This window comes from Hemiscyllium ocellatum, chromosome 43 (assembly GCF_020745735.1).
Source record: "Hemiscyllium ocellatum isolate sHemOce1 chromosome 43, sHemOce1.pat.X.cur, whole genome shotgun sequence".
NCBI classification, from domain to species: Eukaryota; Metazoa; Chordata; class Chondrichthyes; order Orectolobiformes; family Hemiscylliidae; genus Hemiscyllium; species Hemiscyllium ocellatum.
The window spans coordinates 25,915,397-25,942,848 of record NC_083443.1 but is presented as its reverse complement, the minus strand read 5'-3'; the positions used below and the strand labels follow the sequence as shown (position 1 = coordinate 25,942,848).

The following is a 27,452-nucleotide window of genomic DNA, read 5'->3' as shown; positions in this document are numbered from 1 at the left end:
CTAGATAATCTGTTTTTGGGAGGTTAGCTGAGGAATAAAACCAGGATGAAGAGAATTCCATTTCTCTTTTTTGGAATACTGGCACATGTAAGAAATGCAGGAATATCAAGTTTTCTGGATGCAGTTCTCTTCAGAAGTGAGAGAATGTGAAATAAAACTCCTGGGCGTCAGTCACCCAGCAACCATCAGAGATACTTGCCTTTCCGTAGGCTGTTTTAAAGGACAAGACAATCTGTTGCCTCTGCTTGTTTGAACGATGAGTGACTACATCAATAATGGCCTGTTCATTTGTGCCTAGGGACAGAAGAATTCAAAATCAGGAGTGTCTCCCACTCTAACATCCCCATCAAACTTTATATTTGAATTTATTCACAAAAATCCCAAGTAAGTCACGCACCAGGAATGCTCTGCAAATGGACAACACGGAATCATATATGAAAACGGTGTCAAAAATGTTCTCATTGCTGTATTTTTCACACAGCATTCAGAGCTTTTTCTTTTTATATTTTTTAATAAACAAAATTTATTTTGTGATGTTTGAAGTTATAAGTACATTGATTTCATTACCTTACCTGAAAGATAATGCTGCTTTTGTGAGCAGTTTAGTGAGCTACCAGTCAGCCTTTGTTTTTGCCACAATCTTGCTTGCTAAGGGGAATGCGGAATATTGCCACTGAACAAACATGAGCTGCAGTTCTAGTTAAAGTCAGTGTTTATACCCACTTAGATATTCAATGTGATTTCCAAATCAAACAGTTAAAAGGAACCAAAAACATGCTTTGATGAGCGTCAAAGCGTCACGATTAAAGTGACAAAGTCACCCGAGACACTCTCACTAGAGAGGAGACTTTTGGTGGGCTTAACCTGAGGGTCACTATGCCTCTGACAAGGAGTGAGGCTGAGATGGTGGGACCTTTCTGGTGACCTCCACCGGTGTGGGGTATGAACCCACATAGCTGGTGTCATCCTGCACAACAAACCAGCCATCCAGCCAAATGACCTGACTAACTAGTCCTGGATTACTAACCCAGTGACATTGACTCTTTGGTGGGTTGGTGGTGGTGGTTCAGAAATAACATGTCACTAAGTCACAGAAAGGGAGACAGAGAGGACTGGAGGTGCTGGAGATCAGAATCAAAAAGTGTGGTGCTGGAATAGCACAGCTGGTCAGGCAGCATCCGAGGAGCGGGACAGTTGATGTTGCGAACATAAGCTGATGAAGAGCTTATGCTTGAAATGTTGACTCTCCTGCTCCTCAGATGCTGTCCTAACAGCTGTGCTTTTCCAGCACCACACCTTTTGACACTAAGTCACAGAAGGAAGCCATTCAGCCCATTAACTTCATGCTATGTGACAGAATTAAGAAATATCCAGCTCTCTTCCTTAAAGAGCAGAGTTTTCCTCTGATCAACATTTATCCGTCATATGCCATGATCCAAAAATAACAAAAGCCCAATCATTGTTGCTCATGGGACATTGTTAGATACAAAATAGCTGCCTTAATTGTTGAGAGACATTTCAGTGAGTGCACTTGGAAACGAATCACAATTATGTTGACTGGGCATATTATGAATGCAAGTCATTCTTAAACAGGTATTATAAAACAGTTCTTCGACCACGAAAGGCATTACATCTAACCAAATATCTCTCTCTCTCTCTCTCGCACGCACGCACACACACACACACAAACAATCCAGCAGGGATCATTAAAAGGCAAAGGGGAAGAACAATCACCACATCTGACATTTTCTCTTCCATCCTTCAGCCATCACTCACTCAGTTTCTACCAGGATTGGGGGCATGGAGGAGGAAGGAATAGTGAGGTTCTTTGCAGGTTCACTCACCAAAGCCTTTCATAGCTTTCCTGAGGGCCTCAGCATCTCTCAAGGCATCAAACCCTGAAGCTTCTCTTACAGTCCCCCGGTTCACAGGCTAAAGAAAACAAGATATTTCCGTTAATTCAAAACCAGAGCATTACTGGGACTCGGTCATGGGACAATTGCTTTTCCAATTAAAAAAAAATGGGCAGGTGTCTCAACGACCGCAAATGAGCAGGGGATCTCAGAAATCTATAAAATCCAAACAGGACTCAACAAGACACATGCAGGAAAGTTGTTCTTGATGGTGGAGGAGTCCAGAACCTGGGACCACAAGTCTAAAAATATGGAGTAAACCATTTATGACTGAGAAGAAATTTCTTCACCCAGCAAATCTGTCAGCTTTTGGAATGTGAAATAGGAAGGGGAGTAGGATTTTTTCAACCTCTTGAGCCTTCCCTTCCATTCATGAGAATCACGGCTGGTCTGACGTTCCTCATGTCCACTTCCTGTACCTTCCCCATAATCCCTGACTTCCTTACTGACCAAGAGTCTGCCTCAGTCCCCATTGCTCTCTGGGGCAAGGATTTCCAAAGACCCTCGATTCTCAGAAACTAAACATCGTGGGCGGCACGGTGGCACAGTGGTTCGCACTGCTGCCTCACAGCGCCTGAGACCTGGGTTCAATTCCCAATTCAGGCGACTGACTGTGTGGAGCTTACATGTTCTCCCCGTGTCTGCGTGGGTTTCCTCCGGGTGCTCCGGTTTCCTCCCACAGTCCAAAAATGTGCGGGTCAGGTGAATTGGCCATGCTAAATTGCCCATAGTGTTAGGTAGGGGTAAAATGTAGGGGTATGGGTGGGTTGCGCTTCGGCGGGTCGGTGTGGACTTGTTGGGCCGAAGGGCCTGTTTCCACACTGCAAGTCTAGTCTAATCTAATCTAAACTGCTTCTCATCTCAGTTTTAAGGTGGCACCCCTTAATTCTGAGGGTATGCTGGGCCTACACTCACTCAAGAGGGGAAACATTCTCTCAGCATGTACTGTCAAGCCCTTCATCACAATAAGCAGTTGAGGCCACAAAGAAATCAAAGGGGAATTGGATACAACACCTGTATTCCTGATGAAGGGCTTTTGCCCGAAACATTGATTTTCCTGCTCCTCGGATGCTGCCTGAACTGCTGTGTTTTTCCAGCACCATTCTAATCCAGAATATAACATTTGCGGGATCAAAGGATATGGGGAAAAGTGGGAACAGGCATTGGGTAGTCAGCCTTGATCGTACTGGATGGCACAGCAGGCATGAAGAGCTGAATGGCATACAGCTGCTCCTGTTTTCTAAGTCTCTATGTGGTCAAGAACGCTTTGCATCTCTTCATCATCATCACCCAGTCCATTATGGGTTAAACCTCTCAGTTCATGAAGTCTCATTGCAATTGCTGTTACTAAGTAAATGGTCACAGTCAGGGTTGTATGTCCCAATCCAGCTTAGGAAATTTATGCAGAATATAGTCTCTGTTTATTTCACTCAGTTTTGTACTGGAGTATACAGAGCTTTATAGTGATAGCCATGTTACAATCAGATCCTTTCCTGAAGTACCCTGTTCAATTCTGATCACAACACTTTAGGGATGAGATATTAAACTCAAAAGGTACTACAACATAAATTTACCACTAAATGGACTCTGCTGAAGGCTTTATGCCACAAATCCCACTCTTTGGATGCTGCCTGACCTGCTGTGCTTTTCCAGCACCACACTCTCGACTGTGATCTCCAGCATCTGCAGTCCTCATTTTGTCCTACTAAATAGACTCCAAAGGTTAAGTAACAAGGCAAGTTTACACAAACCAAGATTTTATTTCCTGGAATTTAGAAGATAAAGGGTATTTTGATCAAGGTTTTCACGACATTAAGAGGAATAAATAAGGTAGATTGGGTGAGATATTTTCTACTAGATGCCGAGTCTAGGACTAGAACCATAGTCTAAAAACAGAAGCAAGATCTGCCAGATGTGAATTTAGCCATCACTTCTTCACACAAAGGGTAATGAGAGAATGGAATACTCTTCCACAAATAATAATTGATGTTCAGTCCTTGTTAATTTTTGAATCTCTGATTGATAGATTTATTTTAGCTGGAAACATCAAGGGTTAGAGCAAAGGAGGTATATGAAGTTAATGTTGCCCATCAGCCAATGTTGCATTGGATCTCAAAACAAGCTCAAGGGGCTAAATGGGCTCTTCCTGTTTCTATATTCCTCAGTTTTTGAAGAAGTGGTGGACTAACTTAAATTAGCTTGTGTGTTAGTTGATGGAAAAGTTTGCAAAGCCTGTGTTAAGAATTCCAATATATGAAGGGATCTGAAGGGAGGCAAGAGGGAAAATTCATGTGGAATCATGTTCACCACACCCAAATTCAATCCCATCCCTGTCACTCAAGAACATTTTGAGTATATATGCGACTTCTCTATAATGCAACTGATTTATAGCAACATCCCACTGACAGGCAATATGCACACAGCAGTATCACAATAAGCCAGGACACCATACATCAAGGTAACATGCAGCCAGGTCTCTCTGCTTTTCGTTTAATCTTATAAATTAACAATTGTTTCAATCATGAACAATTTTAAACATAAACATGTCTTGTTTTAAAAAAAGAGTGGAAGATGTTTGGCTTATTTCTGAACACAACTGGATTTAAACATAACCCTATTTGGAGCTTTTCCTTCATCTAACCCAACTCTTCCTTGTCCTCATCCATGTCCATACCATTTCAAAGGACAGTTCTACAATGCACCATTCATTACATTCCTCATTAGGAACTCAACAGTCAGGGAGCGTTAAGGACATCGTTATCACAACCCCTGATGTTACACGGGATTGGCATGTGCACGTCTACAACGGGGATCTCTACTTAAGAATGAGCAGCAAGGGAAACCCATTCACTCTTCAGCCTTCAGTACCCGTGAACAATGGGGCTGATTACCTCACCTCCTGCCTTCCAGTCTCTGAATGAGATCTGTTACTCTAACCTTGGCTAAGGAACCTTAAATGTCATATCATTCTTAACATTCAAGGCTATGAGTCAAGCACTAGAGAGTGAAATCAGTGGAGATTTAGGGTAGTTTTTATTGCTCCACACTCCACAGGCCAAAGGGCCCCTTCTGTTCTCTGTGATTCTATGGACTACTCAACAAAGAATCTGTGGTATGGAGTAGTGTCCCTACTTCTTGATCAGAGGGCCAGATTCCAGTCCTATCTGCTCCAGCGAGGTGTCATAGCACATTTGAACAAGGTAATTAAAAGTACATAAATAATCTAGGTGGCTGTCTGCAGGATATCTGACTCTAAGTTCGTAACACCACAGAGGGCAAGATGCCTAGATTCCTTCAGACGATGGATGAACCCTGAAATTCTTTTAATTCTGACTTGCTAACCTCACATATTCTCCGTCAAGTGATCAGAGTTTGGACAAATTGAAATTTGAATCCAGCAATGTATATTAAAATAAAAATTAAATCCGATTTCCGCCACCTGAGTTTTATATAACGTCAACAAGACATTTATTTTAAAAGAGCCCATTCATGTCTGCACTGGTCATCAAACATCCATCTGCTATAATTCCATTTTGTGGCATTTGGCTCACTGCTTTATATCCTATGCTATTTTGATTGTTCATTCAAATAGTTCTTAGATGTCTCCAGAGGTCCCCCTTCAATCACCCTTTGAGCCAATGGGTTCCAGATACAGGTTGTTCTGACGAATTGCAGATGCTGTTTCTAAAGTGCAAACGTTTAAAACATGTGTTGGCTGTAACGTGATTATATCGCCAACACTTAAATCACTGTTTCTAAAGTGCAAGAACGCACCCATCTGGTTATAGAAGAATTGACTGTACCCACCAATCTATGGGTGGAAAATCATTTCCTCAAATCCCTTCTAAACCTCCTGCTCCTTATGTTAAAACTATGCCATCTGATTAATGACCCCTTTACGAAAGGGGAAAATTGTTCCCTATCTACAACCCTCAAAACTTTGTTTATCTCAAATCAGGTCCCACCCCTCTTCAACCTCTCTAATTTATGGAAAACAACCCCAGCTTAAGTGTCTCTCCTCATAGCTGAATGTCTCCAGTTCAGGCAACATCCTGGTGAATCTCCTCTGTACCATCTCTAGTGCAATCACATCCTTCCTATAATATGGTCTGTCATACTACTCCTAACTAACGTTATATACAGCTCCATCATTACCTCCTGGTCTTCATTAATCAAGTCATTGAGTACAGAAGCAAGTGTGCCATATGCCCTCTTAACTATCTGATCCACCTGTCCTTCAAGGATCTGTGGGCAAGCACACCAAGGTCCTCCTGATCCTCTGTATTTCCTAGGGTCTTACTATTCACCATGTAATCCCTTGCCTGGTTAGAGTTCCCAAGGGCATTACCTCACGATCCACAGTAAAATTCCATTTGCCGCTGTTCTGACCAGCCTGTCTATACCATCCTGTAACCTAATCCTTCCTTTTCGTTATTTCTCACACTGCCAATTTTCATGTCATCTATGAACTGATGAATCACACCTTCCACATTCATATCTAGATCATTAATGTACACCAACATACAGGACCTAACACTGGACACCCTTTGACCATCATCCTCTGCAACCCTGCCATTAAGCCAATTTTCAATCCAATTTGCAGATTATACTGGATCCCATGGGCTCTCAGTTTTTTTTTAAAACCAGTTTGCCATGTGACATTTTGTCAAATGCCTTACTGAAGTCCATGTCAATTACATCAATGGTATTACCCTTACCTACACATCTAGTCAGCTCCTTGAAAAAGTCAACAAAATTGCCCCCTTAGAATACTATGATGTCTATCCTTGATTAATCCTTGCCTCTCCAAGTAGAGATTAATTCTGTTTCTCAGAATTTTTTCCAATGATTTACCTACTGAAAGTGGCACAATCATTGGCTTGTAGTTTCCTAGTTTATTCCTACCATTCTTGTTGAATGTTTCAATAAGATAAATAAATCTAAATGCTTTTTTGCACAAATGTCTCAATATGCATGTTATTGTTTTGCTGCAGTTGATTCACTCTCTCTTAGATGAGAACAACAAATGCTGGAGATCACAGCAGGTCAGAAAGTGAGGACTGCAGATGTTGGAGAGTCAGAGTCGAAAAGGGAGGCATTTAAGAAGCACAGCAGGTCAGGCAGCATTCCTGAAGGGCTTATGCCTGAAACATCGACCCTCCTGCTCCTTGGATGCTGCCTGACCTGCTGTGCTTTTCCAGCACCACACTTTGACTCAGCATGGAGAGAAAGCAAGCTAACGTTTTCAGCTCAGATGACTGGCATTTAAGCTGGTTTTGAGCTAGCGATGCAGCTCTGATGAAGAGTCATTTAGACTCGAAACGTTAGCATGCTCTCTCTCCATGGATGCTGCTTGACCCACTGTGACCTGCAGCATTTGTTGTTTTTCAGTACAGATTCCAGCATCAGCTGTAACTTGTTCCCACTCTCTCTCGCTTAGCTGAAGGATCATCGATCTGAGACATTAACTTTGTTTCTCTCTCTTCACAGACACTGCTGAATTTCAGGCACTTTCTGCTATTACCTTTTATTTTCAACTAACCTGCTGACGACAACTGTGGCATCCTTTTGAGACCTTTTTATTCTATTATTATGAGCAGCACACAGTATCTTGATTAAGGATTAGTTGTTTTTAAAAAAAGAGAAACCTCTGGATTTTAATCGATGGTTACTGAAATTAGTTTTCTGTGAAGATAATTGATCTAATGCAGGACGACATGCAGTTTGACCGGAAACAATTCCAAAGGCACATTATTAAAGCTTACCTCGAATTCTGAGAAAACCTGGGGTATAAAATGCTAAACAACATCAAAGTAGACAGTTAGGATATTTTCCACCAGCAACCTGCTTCATTTCCTTCATTAACATGACTCACCACATTCAGAGCTAGAATGGTGATCACGCGTGTGATCTTGAACACATTAGGGTTTGTGTGTCATCCCAGAAATATTACAAAAGGGTCTGCAAATGGGGGCTTGTGAATGAAGCAAAATGCTTAATTGATCTAAACACAAAGGCAATAAACTTGACTTATTCTGAAAAAGGACTGAGGGAACAGCCCATTCAGAAAATAGTCACATATTTCCTTTGGCCGCATCAGAAAAGTTTCTCCTAGACCTCACCCTTCAGTCTGGACTCTATTCCATGTCTTGGGGCAACCAAACGTACAAGGGTCTTGACACATGCACTGACTCATCCATTTTCTCAGCACACTGGATTCAATGCCTGCCTATTGCACATCACCTGCTCCCCAATCCTCTCCTGACCATAGTTACTTCAACCTCTAATCCACATTAACTACTCCAGAACATCATTGCTGAAGACTATTTGGTGAATCATTTTAGCTTTACATTGTTCAGACACAAACTCTAGAAATAAACAAGCATTGAATATACCAGATTTTAAATCTTTGCATGTAAAGTGACTCTAATTAATTTACTAATCTCGTCTCTCATACCTTCACTGGTGCTGCAACTGAAGAGGGGTTTGAGGGGTATCCTTGTGATGGACTAGCTCCATAACCTGGAGTCTGGCCAGATGGATAACTTGGAGTTGGGCCAGATGCAAAACCTGGAGTTGGGCCAGATGGATAACCTGAAGTCGGGCCTGATGGATAACCTGAAGTCGGGCCTGATGGATAACCTGGAGTCGGGCCTGATGGATAACCTGGAGTCGGGCCAGATGGATAACCTGGCGCCGGGCCAGATGGATAACCTGAAGTTGGGCCGGAGGCTGAAAACCCTGTGTTAGAAGCAGGATATCCTGGGTTGTATGATGGAGCACCAGGTTGACCACCTTGGCCTTGTGGGTACATTCCATATGGCTGCTGATTGGGAAGTGCCCCAAATGCATCCGGAAGTTGTGGTCGTATTATGGCTGCTAAGTTCTCAACCTAAAATGGAACAGAATATATAATCATTAAGATTTGTATTTGTTAAGCCACAATTTTGGTTCATACTTTATTCCAATTTTGCTTGAACAACAATAGCTTACAACAACTTCACATCTGACTTGTTAATCTCTCATAGCATCTCATGGGAGCAGAAGTGAAAACAGAGTTAAGTCTTCTTTATGGGAAATGGGATTAGAACTGGACATTAGTGGAACTATACAAAACAATTCAATTTCCGATTTTGCTTTAGTTTACTTTTATCGTTGAATAAATGGGTTTGAAGGTTTAGCCTGAAAGGCACTGCTTGTCAGTATCAGGTTACTGGTTGATTCAAAGAGATCCATAATACATTCTTTCATCTTGTGTTAGTTCCTAAGCAAACTCCAAATGTAAAAGAAACTTCCCCTTAGCTTTCCAACCAAAGGAAGCCAACAATGTTATTGAAAGGGGGAAAATAAGTGTTCTTTCCAATGAAAAATCGTGACTCTTTGAGGTTACATCAAGCAGAGAAACTAGATATTCAGACTTGGCTATTTTTATAGTCCACACAAGTTCTTCTTGTCTTAACATCTCATCTCAGCCTGCCTCGTGACTCTCTGCTCTCTTGCAATTGTTGTAGTTTATTTATGAAAGCACTTTCCTTGTTTGCATCAATCATTTCTGTGGCAACAAGTTCCTGTTCTGACCTCCCTAACTTCCTGATTGGGAGTTGGTTATGACTGTACCGTATTTACGGCCCCTAGTTTTGGATCTCCCACAGTGGAAACACTCCACTGCCAGTCTACCAACCCTGTCTGAACCATTTGTGAAGTTAAAGATCTCTGACACGTATTTATTTTTTAAACCTGAATTGTGGTTTGTATAGGGGGATTAACCCTTTATTGCCTGCTAATGTATGACATTTGGATGTATATTTTTCTGGAGTGAGAGTGGGGGAACATCGGTACCTGCTAGCATCTGAGCTACATGGAGTGAATGGTCTTACCCATCTGTACTTTGTGACTTATAGGGCAATGGGACCAGAGGGAAATACTTTCTATTCATCGTACTCCATGGAAGTGTCAAGAAGGAAACAGTTGTCCTATATTCACTAACCACCACAAAACAGCGAATGGAATATAGATAAGGAAAGCCAGTCAGCTTATTTTTGTTATTCCATCTGGAAGCATCAACTTAAAATGAGTCATCCATCGGAATCTTCACTGAATAACCTAATGATTCCTTTTCACGAGTCTCCATAGACATTGATAAACATCCACATAAAAATGGATGGTCCAACTGGAACAATGAAGAGATCTAAAGCACTAGCCAAAATCACACACATCGTGGAATCGGAAGAATGTGACACGGGTTTCACCCATTGAGTGGACGGTCCACATTATCTATATTTTATTTCCGGGAAGTCTCAATGAGTCAAGTGCCAACTGGGTGGGGGCAGGACCTTCCTGGGAACGAGGACCACACGAGTAGAGAGACTCATCGCTGCTGATCACAGATTGGCAGCACCAATGGACAGACAGTGGCTACTGCCAGTACTGTGTCTGCCCAAGGCTAAAGATGGACCCCAGAATAGGCAGGTAATATGGAGAGTAGACCACTTGGAGTCAGGGGAGGTTTGACAGCCAACCAACCCCTTCACCCTTCCTTTTAAATGAAGGACTCTGCGCCACCTGGAAGTCAACAAGGTGTGCTGCTGGTGTTCCACTATATCCCCTACCTGTCACTGGGTGAATACCATGGCATGAGGACAGAGACGCATTATTAGGCACTAATTAATAGCAGTCACTGTGCGTGGTCTGGTGGTTCATCAGCCCCCAACAGCGTCCCTCAGAGTCTGAGGCCTCAGTAAGGATAGACCCAGTTGAGAAGCGTCTTACTGGGCACTGCTCTTTTTCCTGAGTAGGTTTAGGAGTCACTGGGACCATCAGACAAGGCCTGGCGAGGAGTGGGATGGTGAAGTAGGGGGTGAGGGGCAATAATTGGGACAGGGGGTTGGAGTGATTTTTCTTGTTAAACCAACCCCCCAATCTCGCTGGAGGAATGCCAAGGTGAGGGGCAGTAGCAGGCACCCTAGTCCCAGCCACTTCTCACCATTTTCAGGCTACCAACAGCCTCCCTCCACCCTAACTCTTACCTTCTGTTTACAGGCTCTTTTAAAATTCAGCATGTCACATGCAAATGTAGAGCTAGTAAGAAGGTGTCCTCTTGTGTGTGATGCCCACCTATGCCAGCCTAGTCTGCCCTGGACTGCACGAGAGAGTGCTTTATGTCATTAGACTGCTTTTTATTCCCCCTCAGCTAATACCAGCTTCTAGAAAATGCAAAATGCATTCCCAAAATACAGACACAATGACTCCACAATGCAATAGGAAACAGATGCAAATTAAGCTTCTTGAACACACCATTTGCAAAGATCAGAAACCTTGGTGCAGTGCAGTCTTGTTTTATAAAAGCAATATAAAACCCAGACGCTGAAAATCTGAGCTAGGAACATGGCATGTTTGAATGACACAGTAGTCCTGGCAACATTGCTGAAGGCTGAACAAAGTTCAGTTTGAAATGAAATCAATAAAATTTATAAGAAGTTAGAAATTCCTATGATCCACAAATGCTGCCAGATCTGCTAAGTATTTATCTATCGTTTTAGTTTGGCTGTTCTGGGATTTATATCAGAGCACGAAAAGACACACTCATACACAGGTTTAGTGCCACTTACCCTTCCTGACATATTGGATAAATTGGTACTTGTTGACATGCTTCCAAAAGAATCCAGTCCAATGGGCATGGTCGGATTGGAGCCCCATGGATTACCACCTGAAATCAAGCAAGAACAATGATCAAGAAATAGTAAATGCACATCTCTTCACACTGCTGCCTCACAGCGCTAGGGACCCAGGCTCGACTCCAGCCCCAGGTGACTGTCTGTGTGGAGTTTGCACATTCTCCACACAGACAGTAAATGTAGGTGAATGGGTCTGGGCGAGTTACTCTTTGGAGGGTCAGTGTGGACTTGTTGGGCCGAAGAGCCTGTTTCCATACTGTAGGGAATCTAATCAATGGAACTCTGCTCAAAGTTGAGCAGACGTCAGCACAGAATTTTCCTGGAGGTATCAGTGCCACTGTTTTGGCTCATTTGGTGGGTATTCTCATTTTAGAGTCTAAAGCTATGGCTTCAAGCTCCCAGGTGTGGCACAAAGACCTAGGTGCAATGCTGATGGTATGTTGCATTGTTGGAGTACAGAAGTAATACAAGTTGGAGTACAGAAGTAATACAAGTGCTACATTGTTCACGCACAAAACGGTATGAGTGCTACATTGTCTGAGTACAAAACTGATACGAATTGATGTACGATACTGATATTGCAGGCATCGTTGGCAGTTTTCATCCTTTATTTACGACTGAGGCCTCAGATTCAACCTACTCCAGTTCATGTGAAAATTCCTCGTGTATGACTAACCAACATTTTGCATAACAACTACCTGCCTTTACGTAGCTCTTCGATTTAGCAAATAATCTTAAAGCACTTTGAGGAGGCACTGACATTGTTGAAATGTAGGTGACTAGCGAATGTCTTTTTCCCCAGGGTACAGGAGTCCAAAACTAGAAGGCATAGGTTTCAGGTAAGGGAGGGTAATATTTAAAAGGGAATGGAGGGGTAACTTTTTCTCCCACACAGAGGGTGATGCATATAAGAAATGACCCACCAGAGGAAGTGGTAGAGGAGAGTACAACATTTAAACATCTTTTGCAACATTTAAAAAACATTTGGATAGGTAGATGGATAGGAAAGGTTTAGAGGGATATAGGCCAAATGCAGGAAAATGGGAGCAGTTCAGTTTGGGAAACCTGTTGGCATAGATGAGGTGGACCAATAGGTCCTGTTTCAGTGCTGGATGACTCTACGGGGAGCGGAGTCAAGTGACCAAAGGCACATTGAAAGTGATAGGATTTGAGGCAGTTTGGGAAGGAGACTCAAAAGGTCAACTCCCAATAAGTAAGGTTCTAAAACATGTACAGGACTGGGGGAGTATAAAGAAGACTAGGTACAAAGGACCTGTACTAGAATATGTGACAAGAGAAGATGTTGACATTGAATTCCATGACTTTGACTTTCCCAATCACATATCCAAAGGTGAATGAAAAGGCCAATTATGTTAAAGGTTATGAAATAGGCCAGGCTTGACAAAGGAGGGACAGTATGCAACATAGTCACTAATGATGTCTTTAGTGATTTTGACAAGAGGGATCTTAATTCAGTTAGGACATAATCTATGCTGCACAGGGACAGCTTGAACTTTCATCTTTTGAAATGCAGAATGGGCAGCAAACTCAAGCTTAAATTCAGTAACCTGAACTGGTGGAAATAAACCACACATAATCCCCGAGTCCCTTTGAGAGTGTGACATTTCAATCAATGTGCTTGCGTTGTCTCTACCAATCAAGGGCAGCACATCTCAAATCAAGGACATCACCAGCACTCACTGACTGTTCTAAAGTAAAGAGGACTCAATGGAAAGACAGAGCTCAAGAAATCATCCTATGATGCAAAAAGGCCCTTCAGACATGAAATCAAAATGGCAGGTCAAATAAAAACTGCAGCATTGGAGCAAGACTGCAGAGTGCCCAGCAGTTTTCCTTAAGATTTATAACTACTTCAGCAAGATGTTGAAGAGAAAATAATTTTATGGAGATTTGGACCTGTCAGAGACATGGTGGTAATGTCTCTAGTAATCCAGAATCCCACATAATGTTCTAATGACATAGTTCAAGTAGCACCAAGGCAGATATCGAAATTAAATTCAATGAAAACCTAGAATAAAAACAAGCTGGCCAAATGGTGACTATTTGTGTCATCACAGTGACACTGTGTAACCACAGTGGATTGTCGTAAAAGCACATGTGGTTCATTAATGTTCTTCAGGAGAAGGAAATTTGCTGATCTCATCTGGTCTGGCTACTGATAACTTCAAACTCACAGCAATGGGAACTCGAAGGGTGTGGTGCTGGCAAAGCATAGTCAGTCAGGCAGCATCTGAGGATGCTGTGCTTTTCCAGCACCACACCTTTTGACCCTGATCTCCAGCATTTGCAGTCCTCACTTTCACCTGGCTGACTGGGAACTGTCCTTTCTACCATCAAGGATGAGCAACAAATACTGGTCTAGCCACACAAATTGTATTTTAAAAAAATAGTTTGAATGGATGGGGGATTAGCTTACTGAGGAATGAAGAATGACAGTTCTCAGCTGGGTGGTCTCCAAGGTAGGTGCATGAAGATATTTCACAGATTTGATTATCGTATGATTCCTTGAAAATTGGCCTCTTCCAAAATTATTAAGCAGGGCTGCCCTCTCAACATGACCCCTCCCCAACAAATACACACACCCTCTTCTTCCAAAAGGCCCCTGGACATCCATGAAATACTTGAGTCATGCAAACGTTATGGTACCTGGTGCAGGTGGGTATCCTCCTGGTGCAGGTGGGTATCCTCCTGGTGCAGGTGGGTATCCTCCTCCTGGTGCTGGTGGGTATCCTCCTGGTGCTGGTGGGTAGCCGCCAGGGGCTGACGGGTATCCTGGGTAACTCATCTTTTAAATCTGAGAAGAGAAACAAATTCAGATATTAAATTTTAAAAAATCAACTTGGCAACACAGTTATCTACGTCAACTGTCTGAAAGGAAAAATGGAGAAATAACTTGGATTTGTATAGCGCCTCTCTTGACCTGTCAGGATATCCCAGAGCGGGTACAGCTAATGAAGGACATTTACGGTTTCGATGCAGGAAATAAACCAGGGTTTTGGAGGTTACCGTGTTCTAGGTGTTAGGAGATCAGTTGGCTGAATGGCTGGTTTGCGATGCAGAGTGAGGCCAACTGGGTGGTTTCAATTCCCATACCAGCTGAGATTACCATAAAAGGTTCCTTCTCACCCTCTCCCCTCACCTGTGGCATGGTGACCCTCAAATTAAACCAGCAGCAGTCATCTCTCTGTTATGAGGGTGCGGCACAATGGTGACTTTATGTTAAAGGCATTACATAAATGCAAGTACTGTCTAATTGATCACAATGCGCTCTAATCAAATTTCACTCTCAGCTATGTTAGCAACGTCTTTGGAGTCTGCAACATATCACCCAGCATTATCTCCAGAAAAGCTCTGTACAAAGTGCAGCAGCATCAGAACCGAAAGTGGTTACACAGAATCAAGGACTTTGCCCATTTGATATGATTGAATGGACAATTGATTCAATTCACTTCAGTAAATAGGCCAGGAGAGTTGGCCAGAGCAGATCTGGGTTTGGAGCCGGTCAATTCAGATAGCAGTTGCAGCAGAGCAAAGGTCTGTAGAAATCCATCTCACGTAGAATCCCTGTGGTGTAGAAGCAGGCCATTCAGCCCATCGAGTCCACACTGACCCTTTGAAGAGCATGCCACTCAAAACCACTCTGCTACCCTATCTCTGTAACACTTCATTTCCCATGGTTAATCCACATAGCTTGCACATTCCCTGGACTCCAAGGGACAATTTGGCATGGCTAATCCACCTAAACTGCACACCTTTGGACTGTGGTTGGAAACTCACACTGGCATGTGGAGAACGTGCAAACTCCACACCGACAGTGGCCTGAGGGTGGAATCGAAGGCGGGTCTCTGGTGCTGTGAGGCAGCAGTGCGAACTACTGAACCACCATACCACCCCACATACCCGGAACACAGCCTAAATTTTATTTCCTGTTAAACCAACAGCCTTACAGCTGGAAACTTGGTAATGAGCCAAACCTCCAGATTTTCCTACAAAGCAGGAGAAGGAATTGGAGGTTGATTAAATACAAGACAATAAATGCTGAGACAACTGTTTATTTGGTGCAAGAAATATTTCTTCAATGTGCAATTGCGTGACAGCTTAAACAAATAAAAGTGACAAACTGCAAGATTATAATATATACGTGCGAGCATGTAAAGACAACTTTGAGAGGTGTATCCATGCATTATCAATATTAGAGTCCAGCCCAGACCATGTAGGAAACATAGCCATAAACACGGGGGTAAGGGTGATGCAGAAAAATGCAGGGGCTTTAGAAGGACAGCATATTTCATGACACCCCCTTCCAATTTGTTCTTGCACACACTTGTCATTTTATGAAGTGGTCTATGTCGATTACTATTAGATCAAGTTGCAGCTCAGTTAATGAGCCTCAGCACTGGATCTGCATATAGCCATTTTAATCAATGATATGATTGAGGTCTAGCTGAACAGGATAGGGACAAGTCTCACTCACTGTTAACTGTCCAAGATTTTTGCTCTGAAGTGACGTCAACAAAATTCGATCCCGCTTCTAAGGTTATGGAAGAACTACATGCATTTATATTAAGTGCCTTTTATGATTTCATGATGTCCCAGGGTGATTTATAGGCAGATTGTACTTTTGAAGTCTGGTCACTGTTTGTGATATAGGAAGTGTAATAATCAAGTTTGCACAGGGAAAAACTGTGGTGGGTTAATGGTGACAATTTAGGTGTCTGTAGGAGACTACAACCTCAAGACAAATTGACATTAAAATCCCAATCTGTTGTTCAAGTTTGTAACCACTCCAAACAACCAAAATTCAGTCCCTAATCTATATAGATGACAGCTGCATTGACAATTACATTGTTAATTCAACTGGAAACACCCATGGATCTATCCAACAATGCATCATGAACTGCTGTTGCTATTTTAATGCCAATTTGTCTGAATAGGATTTAGTCGTGACTAACAGCTGGGATTATCATATTGCTACAAGCTGCCTCTTGCTGTACACAAGTCAGTTTCATATTGTAACAATGGCAACACTTAAAAGTATAGCTGCCTGCAAAATGTTTTACAACATCCTGATGCCGCAAAAGGTGCTATATAAATCCAAGTATTTCTCCCTTAACCATGCATAAAATTCCAATCCAGTTCCATTGAGGCAACTCTTGAACAGTCTTACCTGCCAATCTTCCTTCCCACCTATCTACTCCACCCTCCTCTCTGACCTATCACCTTCATCCCCACCCCCATCTACCTATTGTACTCTTTGCTACCTTCTCCCCAGCCCCACCTCCTCTCCCATTTATCTCTCCACCCCGGAGACTCCCTGCCTTCATTCCTGATGAAGGGCTTTTGCCTGAAACGTTGATTTTCCTGCTCCTCGGATGCTGCCTGACCTGTTGTGCTTTTCCAGCACCACTCTAATCTAAACTCTTGAACAGCAAGCAGTGAGTGCGAGATAGCGCTGCTGCTTCACAGCACCAAGGTCCCAGGTTCGATTCCAGCCTCGGGTGACTGTCTGTGTGGAGTTTGCACATTCTCCCCGTGTCTGCGTGGGTTTCCTCCAGGTGCTCCGGTTTCCTACCACAGTCCAAAGATGTGCAGGTTAGGTGAATCGGTCATGCTAAATTCCCGGTCGAGTTAGATGCATTAGTCAGGGGTAAATGTAGGGGACTGGGTCTGGGTGGGTTGCTCTTCGGAGGGTCGGTGTGGACTTGTTGGGCCGAAGGGCCTGTTTCCACACTGTAGGGAATCTAATCATTTCCATACTCAACACTTCAGACTTGACTCGAATCAAACTTGTATTAATCCACATGTGCCGCTTAACAAGACAGTGTTTGGGCCAAAGGCAGTTTGTTGCCATGGCAAACCATGGTAAAAGTCAAGAAAATGTAAGAGTGTGAGTTAATAAAGTAGACATGACAGCATGTTCATCTGAATCTTGCAGAATTACACAATAAGTACAGTATTGTCACAACCTGTTTATCAGATCATAACACGCTCATGGTTGCATTTACTAATAATAACCAATAATGGCCACTAATTCCAATCTGACAGTGATTAGGATTTTAAACACACTGGTCAATAGCATGATGGAAACATATTCAATAAGGAACCTTATTTGGTAGGAGATTGAGAATGAAGAGGTGGGGGTCAACGTTAGCCTGCGATGATGGAAGGGGAGGAGAGGGATGGGCAAGGAAATGAATTGAAGGGGGCAAAAAACTGCAAAGACAGGGGAGTGGGAACAACTCTACTGCCCTTCAAAAGAGCTTTCACAGACTCAATGGGCTGAATGGCCTCCTACTGCATTGTACAATCATCTAAGTGAAGATTTCTTTCAATTTTGATTATTTATAGTATGAGTTTGCAAAAGAGACAAATGTGCTTTAATTCAAAAACAGAAATTGCTGGAGAAGTTCAACAGGATCTGGCAGCATCTGTGGACAGAAAGCAGCGTTAACATTTGGGACCCAGTGACTCTTCTTCAGAAATCACAGTTCTTGGTCTACATTTTAGTATTTTACTTTCTTTTGTTAATGTGGCATGGTGAAATAATTACAGTGGGGCCTTTGAAAAAAAAAGTCACTACATTTGGATACAACTCAGTGCAAATTGCAGCCTCACAAATATTGCTGCAATCCTTTCTTGTTGTAGAGAATTTAGAGCTCAGAGAAATAAGCTTCATGACTTAATTCCTCCAGAGAGCTGTGTGTATGAGAGAGAGAGAGAGAGAGAGAGAGAGAGAGAGAGAGAGAGAGAGAGAGAATTAACTGGTGAGAGAGTCAAATAGGCAGGCACAGAGGGGGGGGGGCAGAGAGGGAGAGAAGCAAAAAGCATTAAAGACAGTGGAGACAAGTATGAAAGGACAGAAAAACAGAACAGGAAAAGGTGAGAGACAAAGAGGGAGGGGTGGACTGCGAAGGGGTGTGTGTGAGGAAGTTGGTAGGAGATTGAGAGTGAAGGGACGTGAGACAAAGTGAGTCGGAGGGAGAAGCTGGGCAAGGAAGTACAGCAAGAAGGGTGGGATAGAGATTGTGTGTATGAGAGGAAGAAACTGGTATTGGAGCGAGAAAGGGACTGATGGAGATCGCTGTGGAAATGGAGAGGAGGTTCAAAGGTTGAGGTGGGGAACATGAAAAGAAAGAAAATGTGTGCGCAAAAGAGAGCAAAAGAGCAAGAAGGACAAAGATACACCTTACTGTATTTGATTACTGCTGTGTTGAAAATAGCATTTGTCATCAGGACAGTCATAGAGCTAAGTCTGGACCGACTAGCCTGATTCCACACTGTGGAGATTTGATGATGCTCCCTCTGAGGCAGAAGCTGAGCCAGCTTGATTCTAGGAAAGTTTCAGCAATGGTGGGAAGTTACACAACTTTCTTCATCAAAAGATCAGTTCCCCGAGGGTATGGATGTGAAAGCACTTGTGGTGCGGGTGGGGGTGAGGAATGGACTGATTGCACAAGATCCATTTTCAGAAAGCAGAGAGTGAGTTATCAGGAAACAAAACATGACACAGCGGTGCCGGTGTTGGACCTGGGATGGATAAAGTTGAGAGTGTGGTGCTGGAAAAGCACAGCAGGTCAGGAAGCATCCAAGGAGCAGGAGGAGCGACGTTCCAAAGTCAGCTGTCACATGACACCAGGTTACAGTCCAACAGGTTTACTTGACCAGGTTCTAGACCAACAGATCTTTTACCTGATGTCATGTGAATTCTGAAAATGAATCAAAGCAGCTTTGCAAAAAGTTTCCAAACATCAAAGTGATGACAAAACAATGATAAGAATTCATGAAATGTTCACTGGAAAAAGGTGCGACAAATGCCCTTTAAAGACTGAATTGTGCAACAACATATTTAAAAAGAACAAAACTGCTGGTAGCTGATAAAAGTTTGCAGATGACACCAAAATTAGAGAGGTAGTGGACAGCGAAGATGGTTACCTCAGAGTACAATGGGATCTTGATCAGATCAGCCAGTGGGATGAGGAGTGGCTGATGGAGTTTAATTTAGATAAGTGCGAGGTGCTGCAGTTTGGAAAGGCAAATTAGAGCAGGGCTTGTACACTTAAAGGTAAGGTCCTGGGGAGCTTTGCTAAACAAAGAGACCTTGGAGTGCAGGTTCATAGTTCGTTGAAAGTGGAGTCGCAGGTAGACAGGATAGTGAAGAAGGCCTTTGTGGGTCAGAGTATTGAGTACAGGAAATGGGAGATCATGTTGCAGCTGTACAGGACATTGGTTGGGCCACTTTTGGAATATTGTATGCAATCTGGTCTCCTTCCTATCGGAAGAATGTTGTGAAACTTGAAAAGGATTCAGAAACTATTTACAATGATGATGCCAGGGTTGGAGGATTTGAGCTATAGGGAGAGGCTGAATAGCTGGGGCTGTTTTTCCTGGAGCATCGGAGATTGAGAGGTGACTTTACAGAGGTTTTTAAAATCATGAATGGCATGGATCAATTCGGTCTTTTCCCTGGAGTGGGGGAGTCCAGGTCTAGAGGGCATAGATTTAGGGTGAGAGGGAAAAATTTAAAAGAGACCTAAGAAGCAACTTTTTCATGCTGAGGGTGGTGCGCATATGGAATCAGCTGCCAATGGAGTAAGTGCAGCACTTAAAAGGTGTCTGGATGGGTATATAAATAGAAAGGGTTTAGAGGGATATGGGTCAAATGCTGGCAAATGGGACTAGGTTAGGTCAGAAAATCTGGTCAGCATGGACAAGTTGGACCAAAGGGTCTGTTTCCGTGTTGTACACCTCTACGACACTAAACTAACACAAACAGTTTCAAACCAAGTGAATTACTCTCCAATCCTGCACATTCAGTTCAATTAAGGCCCTGCATCCTACAGAACAATCCAGAACAATCCAGGGCCTCAGGGAAACAATGCATGGTCCATCTTCTGCATTGAGTTTGTGAGGACTCTTCCAATTGTGCTCATTTTGTTAACACCAGTGGAACCCAGATACCATCGAATGCCTATTTCGTATGCAATATTTTCAGTCTGTTATCAATGGTTCATCCCAAAATATTTACAACCTTCACCATTTTTCATTACCAAAAGTGCAACAGCTCCACGAAAGCTAGTATCCTGTCACCAAATCACCCTGCATAGTATGCGACACTGACCCAGCTAGCTCAAAGGCAGCTCAGGGCGTGAACAGAACCTGTAACACTCCTGTTTATATCTGTCAGCTAGGGCTGCTTGAATGGACCACATTAACAGCCCCAATCAGGGAACTCATATTCTATGAGGCTGACCTTGTTCCAATCACTTGAAAAATAACATAATTTGCACATAAACTGAGCCGTACAAATTGTGTCAATCATGGTTCAGAAGCTCTCCTGCCTCAGAGACACAAGATTCAAGTCATACTCCAAGGGGAAGATTTTACTGCTCTCCCCTGTCACAGGTTTGATGGGGAATTCAATAGGGGGGGGGGGAAGAGCTGGGGAGTGGAAAGTCTGTGTCAAGCATTCACTGCTTGCTTGAAAGACCCAGGTGTCGAGAAGAAGTGTACCCACTGAGAGTCACCTCACTGCCTCCCCCAACACCCATTTTCTGCCATTAATGACCCAGAACTGGTTCATGGCCAACCTAGGCTTTGGCTGGGTGTACTACCAGCAACCACCCTTTCCCCAAAGGCACTGCTGAGCTGCCAGCATTTGACTGTCAACAGCCCAGCCATACAACTCCTGCTACAGCTCAATTTATTCATCTCCAAATCCACACCCATGCATATAACAATTAAATCCATCTATGACATCAAGTGGTACTTTTCAACAAAGAAAGCAAAAGGAACCTATCGTGTTGTCCAATTGCATTGGTTCATAGAAGATTTTACCTTTGTGGTTGTACAGATAATTTTTACTAGAAAGTTAAAACCGAATCTAACCAGAGTAATTTGGGTTGACCTCTCCCAATTTGTCTCAAAGTGAATAATCTATCCAAGAGTTTCTACAAGACAGGCCTCTATCAGGACACGGCAGGTCTCTTTACCCAAACACAACCTTCGCAGGACGTTCCACTCAACAAACAAATCCAGAATGTTGGAATTCTTCACATCCCATCTATCCAACTTCCTTTTCAAAGAAAGAGCACTTGACCTTCAATCAGCCATCATCTCTGGAATATTTACATGTTCACTAAACTATGGGAGTAAAGTGCACTTTGACATTTAACTTCTGAAGTCTGCATAGATCATACCCATAATCTCCAGTCCAAGTTTAATAGTTTGCTTACATATTTTTAAAAATATTTTAATTGAGCATTCTGAATTCCAGATTTACAAAATGATGCTTGCCCCATGCTTTAGCATCTAATTTCATCTTTATCTTTTCTTTGGAAAGCATGCTGACAAACCCAAGTCTTTTTTTGAAGTGTGGATTTAAAATGTATTAGAATGTTGACAGGATTGGCCACCCTTTTGATCTGCATAACTTGTTTGAACTTGTAAATCAAATGCCTTTTTCTTTCACAATGTTATCAGCCTGTCAAATGATTCTTCCCAAATATTTTATAACTTCCACCACTGGAAACCCATTCATAAAATGACATTCTAGAAACATTTGTTTTTGCCAGTGAGGGCATACATTATCCATGATTTAACGACAAAAATCCATCTACCCTGTATAAATCTCTAACAAACTACTTAAGGGAACAAATAACATTCATAGGAAAAAGTGAGCACTGCAGATGCTGTAAGGTCACCCCTCAATCTCAGATGCTCTGGGAAAAACAGCCCCAGCTTGTTCAGCTCGTCCCTATAGCTCAGATCCTCCAACCCTGGCAACATCCTTGTAAATCTCTTCTGAACCCTTTTAAGTTTCACAACATCCTTCCGATAGGAAGGAGACCAGAATTACAAGCAATATTCCAAAAGTTGCCTAACCAATGTCCTGTACAGTCGCAAAATGACCTCCCAACTCCTACACTCAATGATCTGACCAATAAAGGCAAGCATACCAAACGCCTTCTTCAGTATCATATCTACCTGTGAGTCCACTTTCAATGAACTGCGAACCTGCACTCCAAGGTCTCTTTGTTCAGCAACACTCCACAGGACCTTACCATTAAGTGTATAAATCCTGCTCTGATTTGCCCTTCCAAAATGCAGCACCTCACATTTATCTAAATTAAACTCCATCTGCCACTCCTCAGCCCACAGGCTTATCTGACTCTTGGACTCCCCCAACCTAGGGAAAAGATGACTCAACCCATGCCACTCATGATTTTATAGACCTCAGTAAAGTCATCTTTCAATCTCTGATGCATCCAGGAAAACAGCCTCAGCCATTCAGCCTCTCCCTATAGGTCAAATCCTTCATCCCGCGCAACATCCTTGGAAATCTTTTTTGAACACTTCAGGTTTCACAACATCCTTCCAATAGGAAGGAGACCAGAACTGCACACAAAATTCCAAAAGTGGCCTAACCAATGACCTGTACAGCTGCAACATGACCTCCCAACTCCTATACTCAATGCTCTGACCAATAAAGGCAAGCATCCTAAATGCTGCCTTCACTATCCTGTCTACCTGCGACTCCACTTTCAACGAACTATGAACCTGCACTGCAAGGTCTCTTTGTTCAGCAACACTCCCCAGGACCTTACTATTAAATGTGCAAGTCCTGCTCTGATTTGCCTTTCCAAAATGCAGCACCTCACATTTATCTAAATTAAACTCCACCTGCCACTCCTCAGCCCACTGGCTCATCTGATCAAGATCCCGTTGTACTCTGAGGTAACTGTCTGCACTGTCCAATACCCCTCCAATTTTGGTGTCATCTACAAACTTTTATCAGCTACCAGCAATTTTATTCTTTTAAATATGTTGCTGCACAATTCAGCCTTTAAAGGGCATTTGTCGCGCTTTTTTCCCCAAGTGAACATTTCACGAATTCTTATCATTGTTTCGTCATCACTTTATGATGTTTGAAAACCTTTTGCAAAGTTGCTTTGACCCCTTTGACCCCCAGGATTCACATGACATCAGATAAAAGATCTGTTGGTCTATAACCTGGTGAAATAAACCTGTTGGACTACAACCTGGTGTCGTGCGACATCTGATTTTGGAACATCGATCCTCCTGCTCCTCGGATGCTGCCTGAACTGCTGTACTTTTCCAGCACCACACAAATAATATTCATATGACGGTGACAGGACAGAAGGGCTCATTCGGCAAGTGGAGTCCTTAACTAAATCCCTGGAAAAGTATCTCAGCTAACACCACAGCTGACTACTTGACCCGGTAAAAACAATGACTGCAGATGCTGGAAACCAGATTCTGGATCAGTGGTGCTGGAAGAGCACAGCAGTTCAGGCAGCATCCAACGAGCAGCGAAATCGACGTTTCGGGCAAAAGCCCTTCATCAGGGATTCCGAAACGTCGATTTCGCTGCTCGTTGGATGCTGCCTGAACTGCTGTGCTTTTCCAGCACCACTGATCCAGAAGCCATGACTATTTGACCCTACCAGTCTTCTTTCTTCAGGGAATGCAGAAATTAAATTGTACTGTTTGCATTTTAAAAAAAAAGAAACCAGCAGAGTGAATGTATGAATAACCTGATTGGACATAATTTTCAGCTTGACACTTTACCATACAACATAGTTGGAAGGAATTAAAGCAATCCCAAGTGTTTTTTTATTTAAAAAGATAAAACTCAGGACTGCTTTCTGTCACAAATTTGAAAAGCTGCTTTTAAAACTTCTCCAATGTACTGCTGTCTAAAAGAAGCTCAGTCAAAGATGCAGTGGCTTTGAAAAGCAGATGGTAAAAAAGACAGGCTGAAGGAGGAAATCTCAGAATTCAAAGCCAGGATATCTGAAGGCACAGCACCAATGGAATAACAAGGGAAGGGGGTTCTCGGATAGTTCTAAGACTGGAAAGAATAGAGTTTAGGAAGATGAGCCCAAAAGGGATTTGAAGACGAGGCTTATAGACAATAAAAGTATTGTGGACCAGAAACCACTGAAGGTTAAAAGAATCGAAAGGGGTAATGAGCAAGTTGGACTTTCAACTCCAACATGATGGGAGGTGGAGTAGAGGTTTCAGCTAAAGAAACAACTGTGCCCAGCAGTGTTTCAAAGCTGTGAAACACAGAGATCCAGAGTTCTTATATAAAATCACATTTGGTTGCCTGCTCTGTCATCTCTGCTGAAGGCCAAAAATAAACCTGCTCAATTATTCAAATTGAAACTCCAAGCTTACCACAGCTATCCACGCAAAGAATTAGAAAACGTAACATTTCAGTTTTATTCTCCGTGGTTATTCATTCTTCCTCTGTGATTATCTCTGTTCTACATTTACACAATCAATAAAAAACCTGAAAGAAAGAACCTGATGTTCTCCAGCGCCTTTCATGGCCTCAACATGTGGGCCAATGTGTATTGTACTTGTCGAAACATGGGAAGCAGGTTTGCTAAATTGTGCACGGCAAGCTCTCACAAATGGTTGGGTGGTACATGCTGAAGTCTTCAGGAATAATTCCCCCGCTCTGTTCAAAATAATGTACTAGATATTTCCTGTCTACTTGACAGAGCTGATGAGGTGTCAGATTAACGTCACGATGTTTAAAGTAAGGATGCACTAGAGGCAACACCACCTTCTAAGAGTCACACCTAATGCTTATGTGCAACATTGCAATGTGGCTTTTAAACTTGTGTCCAGCAGCGGTGCACTACATATTGGAAATAAAATGTAAGTACAGTCACCTGGGCGGTGCAAAGGCTGAAGAGCTTCTGTGCAGAGGAGATGACCAGAGGAGATCTCCTTCCATATCCGCCACAAATTCACCTGCACCTCCACACACATCATTTATTGCATCCGCTGCACCCGATGTGGCCTCCTCTATATTGGGGAGATGGGCCGTCTACTTGCGGAACGCTTCAGGGAACACCTCTGGGACGCCCGGACCAACCAACCCAACCACCCCGTGGCTCAACACTTTAACTCTCCCTCCCACTCCACCGAGGACATGCAGGTCCTTGGACTCCTCCATCGCCAGAACATAACAACACGACGGTTGGAGTAAGATCGCCTCATCTTCCACCTGGGAACCCTCCAACCACAAGGGATGAACTCAGATTTCTCCAGTTTCCTCATTTCCCCTCCCCCCACCTTGTCTCAGTTGATTCCCTCGAACTCAGCACCGCCCTCCTAACCTGCAATCTTCTTCCTGACCTCTCTGCCCCCACCCCACTCCAGCCTATCACCCTCACCTTGACCTCCTTCCACCTATCACATCTCCATCGCCCCTCCCCCCTACCTTTTATCTTAGCCTGCCTGGCACCCTCTCCTCATTCCTGATGAAGGGCTCTGGCCCAAAACGTTGAATTTCCTGTTCCTTGGATGCTGCCTGACCTGCTGTGCTTTAACCAGCAACACATTTTCAGCACAATCACCTGGGCCCAAGGAATGCAGGAGAATTTGAGAGGAGCCCTTGACAGAGCAGCTTTCTAAAGTGGTGACCATGTTTGGATTTGGTCTTGATCTTTCTCCCCTGTGTTTTCGTAGGCCTTATGTACTTCACTGTCATTTGCCCAGCTCTGATCTCACTTAAGTGGCTGCCCTTCCAGTCCTGCATAGACTCAATCTCAGCACTTTCCTTTTAATTTTCTGGCAGAAGGCTATTTTTAATCATGCTGAAATCACTCAGACTGTGCATTACAGCAAATCACTGGCATTAAAGTCCATCAATTTCCCAGAGATAATGGCCTTAAGATACAGCAAAGACAACTTGTGGTTTAACGGTTTAAAAGTGAATCAAGAATTTTGCAACTTTTACGTTACAGGCAGTGATTCGCTAACGGTGGGAGGTCACAGATGGAACATACCACACAAATGTATGGAGTAAAGTGGTCATTTCTAATGCGGGTCCCCCTAGCTCCTGCAATGGGAACAAACACACTGTTTTTGGATAGCTTCAGTTGGTGAATGACATTATTTACAATCACGGTTTCATCCTACTCCTCCCACCAACTGGGGAACCCGCCATTATTTTCCATAATAAATCTACAGACGTCAAGCACAGAGATATTGGTCAGGTAAATGACCATTATTAACATTTTCTGCAAATGGTAAACTAATCAGTTGTTAACCAGAATTCATGGAGTAAGACAAGGTTAACAGGTCAGAGTTGAGGGGTCATGCTGTCTTGCTAACTGTCATACTTGTAGAAAGAAATCCACTAGAGAGTCAGCTATTCCAGGAGTCAGCTTTAGGCCAATTAGTAGCAAGAGTTAATAAACAGAAAGTTCTGGAAAAACTCAGCAGATCTGGGTCCATTCATGGTGAGAGAGCGCACAAGAGAGCGAGAGAGAGAGAGCGAGAGAGAGAGAGTGAGTCAGAGAGACAGTCAGAGAGAGAGAGAGAGAGATAATATTTTGGTTCCAATAGTAGTTCTGAAGGTCAGTCACATTGGACACAAAACATTTATTTTCTCTCTCTCTCTCTCTATATATATATATTAGATGCTGCCAGATCTGCTGAGTTTCCCCTGCAATTTCTGTTCTTCAGAACTGTTACTGGATTCAAAACATTAACTCTCTCTCTCTCTCTCTCTCTCTCTCTCTCCCCACACGGTGTCAAATCTGCTTGAGTTTCTGCAGCATTTTCTATTTTTAATTTCCAACATTCGCAGTATTTTGCTTTTATTATAGCAACACAAAGTGACTAGTTGCTTCAAGTAGAAACACATATTTTCATAATTGCCAGTTGCTAAAGAATGAGTGTAGGAGGAGGTGAAGTGTGAGGGTTAACTGGACACACAAGCCCCCATTTTGAAATCGTACACTTTTCTCCAAACAGAATCAATGTATGACTTCATGGAAAATGACAGACGTCGCTGCAATTT

General features: G+C 42.9%; 1 protein-coding gene across 1 annotated transcript in view; it reads right to left on the bottom strand.

Annotated features, from left to right (window-relative positions):
• LOC132834919 (annexin A4-like) overlaps nt 1-27,452 on the bottom strand; it is an 80,576-nt gene that overhangs the window by 36,476 nt on the left and 16,648 nt on the right. Inside the window, exons 2-6 of the mRNA XM_060854058.1 lie at nt 14,255-14,402; nt 11,522-11,619; nt 8,371-8,805; nt 1,845-1,932; nt 200-294 (exon numbers count right to left, since the gene is read on the bottom strand). Of these exons, the coding sequence (XP_060710041.1) occupies nt 200-294; nt 1,845-1,932; nt 8,371-8,805; nt 11,522-11,619; nt 14,255-14,393 (855 nt within the window). The 5' untranslated portion in view covers nt 14,394-14,402. The remainder of the gene's footprint in view (nt 1-199; nt 295-1,844; nt 1,933-8,370; nt 8,806-11,521; nt 11,620-14,254; nt 14,403-27,452) is intronic.